This window comes from Vollenhovia emeryi, unplaced genomic scaffold, assembly GCF_000949405.1.
Source record: "Vollenhovia emeryi isolate VEMERY1.0 unplaced genomic scaffold, V.emery_V1.0 DF939153.1, whole genome shotgun sequence".
Classification (NCBI taxonomy): domain Eukaryota; kingdom Metazoa; phylum Arthropoda; class Insecta; order Hymenoptera; family Formicidae; genus Vollenhovia; species Vollenhovia emeryi.
The window spans coordinates 1,571,757-1,577,756 of NW_011967213.1; the positions used below are offsets into that span (position 1 = coordinate 1,571,757).

Sequence of the window (6,000 nt, forward strand, 5' to 3'; positions counted from 1 at the left end):
ATACGTATTAATCTACATATAAGTAAAATAAAAATTTAATTATTGAAGAGTGAAAATACTCCCGGAAATATCTGCAGAAATATAATTCCTTTTTTTTCCCATTTGAACACATGATATTTCGAAATAATATCTCATCACAATACAGTGCTAATGAAAGTTTATATTAATTATTATTTATACGTGCATTACGACGGCAATTTCACGTGCTTTACACTTTCTTGACTAGATATTATAAGTCTTGCTGAATATATTGCTTTGTTATTCCTCAAAACATTTAATTACCTTGTTAAAAATCATAAAATATTTGTGGAGTACTGAAAATGGACATTACGTGATTTATATTAATATACAAAGCTGTAGGAAGCCCTAATTTATTTAGTAAGTTAAAAAGCCATTTTAAAAGATTATTTAAAAGATGGATTGTTATGAATGTTGGTACCAAAAAAGTGTCGATACATATTAGTTTCATAAAAATATGTAATTGTGACAAAATCACAATTATACATATATCTTTTCACGAACGATATCTTTTATATGCACAATATAATGGATAAAAATGCATTATAGTGCATAACAAAATCACATTATATAAAAAAATTTAACATTGGACTCGCCTTATATTTTTTTTTAAGATTATGACATAAAATTTTAAGAATTCGACAATCTAATATTTAACATTCAATTCAATAGATTTCATAAAATTAATTTACATTTTTATATTTATGTTCTTTCTCTATAAAAATTTATAACTCTTCCACATATATCTTCACAATTTGTTTATAACCTTCAAAACATTATAAGTTAATTGTAAGATTAGTATGTGGTGTCTCAATTTTATTAAAAAGTAACATGTTATACATGTTTACATATTTAAGAATTTTTGTATCTTTAACCTTAAGTACAGTATCCATGTATCAATTATATATATGCCTTGTCATTAGTTAAAAGAGAGTAAAATCCAAAATAATGCAAAACTAGTATATACATTTCGGTACATATTTTGTGATTTATTTTGTGTATTATTTTTAAAATTTGTGTTTGCATTAGATCTAACAGAAGCTTCTATATTTTTTAAGCAACGATGTTGTTATTATGTTATATAGGAAAGAAAGATTTATCACAGTTTTCCGAATTAATTATGCATTTAAATGACCTCTTACTAGGAAAAAAAACAGATATCTAAACTAAAATTTAGACATTTCAGACATTTATTGTTATTAATATGAAATTATTATTATGATATGCGTAACACTTTGTGAAATAATATTAAGATGAGAAAACTACGATATGGCAAAAGTAAGATATTTCTGAACACGATAAGAATCGGTGCAAGAAAAGGAACATGTAAAATGATATGTAACTTAACGAGTGCTAAACATTTACATGAGATCAAAGTACATATATGACATGTCTAATTTGCACTATGAGAACATAATATTGGTATAAATATATTTTTGACAAATTAATACTCTCAACTTTGGCAATACTTTAATGCCAATATAGAATACGTTTCTAATACTGTGCCTGCCTATTTGCTGCACACGTTACGTCGTTCATTTCTGCCTGTTCTGAAATTGATGAACCGACCTATCTTAGGAATTCTCGCAATTCCTACGTAATACTAGTTTATAAATATTACGTTTGTGACAGTGATATATTTTCTTATAGAAATTTACAGGTACTAATTGTGAACATGAACAATGGAAACATTACGCTGTTGTACGGTATGCGCCAGTTAGATAATAGCTCTAAACCGATGACGCATCATACAGTCACCGGCGGCCTGTACTCCTTGTTAACGACGTAAAATTTGTGCTTCTTACCGAACAGGCCCCAGATCACGGCAACGTTCTCGATGATTATATTGAACGGAATAGTGGACAGCGCGCCGCATATAAACATCATAAATCGGGCGAGGCCGAAACGATACAGAGAGAACGATTTAACTACTCCGAACACGTACATGTAGATATTTACCGCGCCGATAAACGCGCAGAGAAAGTCGATCAACGGCGGGCAATTGATCGGACATAATCCGGCCAGAACGATGTTGGAAGTCGAGAGGGGCATCGTCACCCACGAGTAACACGAGATACCCAGCAGCAATTTCTTTCTCAATGGAATCGCTTTGGAATGCACGACAAGTAATATACCTTGCAGCCATCTTTTCCTCTGCTGTACAAAGTCCCAGAGGGAGAACGGCGACTTCTCCCACATCTCGCCGTCCACAAAGTTGAACGTGTATCCCTGGGAAAACGCCTTCATCGCAAAGAAACAATCTTCCGCGACGGATCCGTCCAGGCCGTTATTAAACGAAACCTGTTTTTCTGCTCCCATCTGTAATACGCGCACAAAAAAAACCCGACGTGAAGATGACAAGAGCAAAGCGTAGATATACACTACTTGACAAAAGTCCGAGCACAACCTGTACTTACGACTGACTTAATAAATAAGCCTCCAAAAGTAGCTCTCTGACCGCAAAATACGACAATCTAATATTTAACATTTAATTTAATAATTTCATAAAATTTATTTGGATTTTTATATTTATGTTCTTTCTCTATTAAAATTTATTAATTTCTCCACAATCTTCCTAATTTGTTCTTAATCTTCAAAACATTAAATTAATTACAAGATTATTATGCAATGTTTCGATTTGATAAAAAAGTAACATGTTATACATGTTTATATATTTAAGATTTCATATCTTGTTAAACAATTACTAATTTTTCTTTGCCATAATTGAACGATAATATCTTTTAACACAAATTCCTTCAGAAACACAAAGCGCCATTACAGAAGAGTTTAACGAGTCCCACCTGAACGAAAACAATATAGTTTTATGTTATAGTACAATTTAGACCTAAATGGTCACAGAGAGTGTAATGAAAATATATAACGCGAAAAGAATGATCTTAAAGCACTGAAAATAACTACTCGCAAGCTTTTGTTTGTTGCTTTCTGTGACGCAAACCATTCTTTTCCATCTTTGCTAACATAATTCAATAAAATGTGACGATTTAATTAACTTCTTTCCAATGTAACACCGCTTTTAAAAGGTGTGCTCCGACTTTTTATCAAGTAGCATATCCAAGTAAACGCGTCACTGCTTTAACATATTAAAACAGAGACAATGTATAATCCTTAAAAAAAAATTTGCCACGACGAGCAATCACCTGCGTGACAACGTAGGACCCCTTCATACTGAAGAAAGGCTTGTGAAACATGGTGAACTGTAGTCTCAGCTTTCCCATGTCGTCCGCCACCCTGAAGCTGTCGGCCAGGGTGGTGATCCAGTTGACAACGTCCTCATTGGCGTACGTGATCAAGCCCTGACCAAACTGATGCTTGCCGTCCAGCACAAAGTTGAGTATCCCGCGTACGGAGTTCTCGGTCATCAAGGTCTCCTCGTCGAGGTGGACGATCCAGTCGTGATCGGCCAGCTCGTTGACCGAGCTCTCGAGGCAGTACTGCAGGGCGCGCGCCTTGAACAGGGCGCCGCTGCTCGTGCGATAATTGAGCGGGACGACGACCTCTCGCACCCTGCGATGCGGCGTCAGGCCTATCGGCTTGTCGCTCACCACCTCGATCTGGAAGTTCTCCAGACCGGCCTCTGTGCACTTGTCCAGGTTTCTCTTCACGTTGGTCTTGACCAGCTGCGGGTAATCCCCGCGGGTCACTATTCTTATACAGATAAACGGCGCGAGCAGCGGCGAGCCTTTCAGGTCTACCTTGTCGGGGAATGCATTGTATATCGTTAATCCGATAAAGTTGAACAGGACCTGGGGCAGCGAGAGAAACGTCACTGTGCGCAGCAGGTACAGGGTGATCGCGCCGATGATGCCGTATCTTGTCCATGGGTCGATCTCCTCCCTCGTATCTTCGTTCCAACGAAGGCCACCGGACACGAACTCGAACACCAGTATGACGACGAGCAGCAGGCAGCAGTGCAAAATGTGTTTCGTTATGCTGTTCAACATTATTCCTGCAAATCACAGTGCACATTTAGCGAAGCCGCCGAGTCCCCGAGTACAATTGCACCAACGCGCGTATTCGCTTGCCGCGTTTCGTAACTCGTGACAGTTCTCATTAATCTAAATTACGGCGAGAACGATTATTTTCAAACTTGGCAGCAAAAAAATTGATCCGGCCTTCAGTCCCGTCGCGTAACACGCCCGTATATGTACTGACGTATACACAGCTAACGCGCAGCAACATCGCCGCGCGCGTTACGGGCGGCTCAATTGGCAATAAGAGGCTCGTGACTCGCGAGAATTTGCAAAATTAAAATTAGTCCGCACGCCATGACTCAGAATTATCTCTCGGGAGAGATAGCGATAACTGAGGCGTGACCGAGCGTGAGAGATGGCCGCGAGTTCTCGCGGACGTGCGCGGGGGCTGCTCCGGCTCCGCGGATCATGACTTAAAACACCGACGGTCGAGTCCGGGCGTCGCGGCCGCAGCGTTTAATTAGCGCGATCGAGCGGACGCCCTTGGCGCCGTACGAGCGTCGCGCGCGATTATCCGCGATAACACGGCGCGTAGACCTTGCAGATATCGCGTCACTGTCACGCGGACGAGTGATTTGTAGGGTACTGTTGCAGCGGGTGTTGCTGCGGGGCGCCCGTTCGTTCGCGAGGACGCCGAAGAATCGTAGGCAGAAAGCGCGCCAGGATTTTACGCGACTGATTCGGCCGTTGGAGTAACCAGTGCGTTCGGAGGTGCGGATGCGCGCGACCCACCATAAATACCTGCGGTGGCCGACGAGCTTTCAGACGTGCTTGACGATCGCGAACGCGCCGGCTCTGCAGACTCTGCCCATTGCCCGTACAACGGCGGCCGAAACGGGCGGATCCAGCCGCCAGCGACCCGTCCAACTGGCGCGCGGAATTACGTTTTCACAACACAGAGAAGCCCAAGAGCTGCAACTGCCGGGTTTTAGGTGATCCTCGAATGAGACACGCCCTCTATTGACATTGGAAAACAGGAACATGAACTACGTAGCCAATGTCCGCATTTCTGTATTACCGACAGAATTACCATTTTTTTTGTAGTTGTAACCTTTCGTCGTATTAAATTGATGAAATAAAAAATGCTTGCGTACAATTATAGTATATGCATTAATGATCCAAGGAATCCCCGATTTTATACAGAAAATGAGTAAAAATGTCAAAATTCATACATTGATTATATCCTTAAATTATGCTTCGTATAAAAGTTTTACAACAATTGTACTCACATGAAAGTGAGTTTCCTGGGATTGGATTACATGTAAAATTATTGTGACATCCACCAAATTGGGATTAGAGGTTTCAAATAAGAATATAGTTTGTATTAAACTTTCGCGTTTATGTGTGGGTGTGATGTATTGTAGATGTGTGTCCGTGTGGTTATGTATGCTGCGTTTCGTGTATAATAGCGTTTTATCGCTCCGGGAGCGATTAATGACGTCACGAGTTTTGTTTTAGGTTACTAGACAAATAACCCAAATGCAACCCATGTTCGACCCATACCATTGCGAATTGATCCATCAGTGCTAAGAAGCTATACGTTAGGTTACAATCAGGTTATACGTGCGTGTTTATTGTGGAACGAAGTATTCTTTGACGATAATAACGCGTAAGTGTACCAATAAACTTAATTTTCGATTTTATCATAAAATTGACAAGAATATTGTAACTAGAACCTAAATTACCTTCTCTACATGAGAAAAGTTGATGTAAATATCATGCAGATAATTTATGTTAATGTAATTTTGAATTTCACAGCGCAATCCTGGGGTGCTTTCGCGACGTAGAGTAAAATGATCCGGATCAAAATGATCCGTGCTATGATTGGTCAAATCTGAAATTTCATTGAATAAAATTTCAATGAGATGCTACGAAATTTCAGATTTGACCAATCATAGCACGGATCATTTTGATCCGGATCATTTTACTCTACGTCGCGAAAGCACCCCTGAAAATTAATATGCGTAGCATGGACACGCACCGGAATTAA

The 6,000-nt window shown here is 39.5% G+C and overlaps 1 protein-coding gene across 2 annotated transcripts; it reads right to left on the reverse strand.

The window, feature by feature from the left end:
• Positions 1–1,031: 1,031 nt before the first annotated feature.
• On the reverse strand, positions 1,032–5,057 carry LOC105565369 (beta-1,4-mannosyltransferase egh). 2 transcript variants are annotated; one of them, XM_012018500.1, is made up of 3 exons: positions 4,752–5,057; positions 3,177–3,985; positions 1,032–2,337 (listed from the first exon to the last, which is right to left on the reverse strand). In XM_012018500.1, the coding sequence occupies exons 2-3, from the start codon at positions 3,978–3,980 to the stop codon at positions 1,765–1,767; spliced, it is 1,377 nt and encodes a 458-aa protein (XP_011873890.1). In that variant the 5' UTR covers positions 3,981–3,985; positions 4,752–5,057; the 3' UTR covers positions 1,032–1,764. The 2 variants fall into 2 exon arrangements, with proteins under 2 accessions (XP_011873890.1, XP_011873889.1); XM_012018499.1 differs by lacking the exon at positions 4,752–5,057 and having other exon boundaries at positions 3,177–4,288.
• Positions 5,058–6,000: the final 943 nt, after the last annotated feature.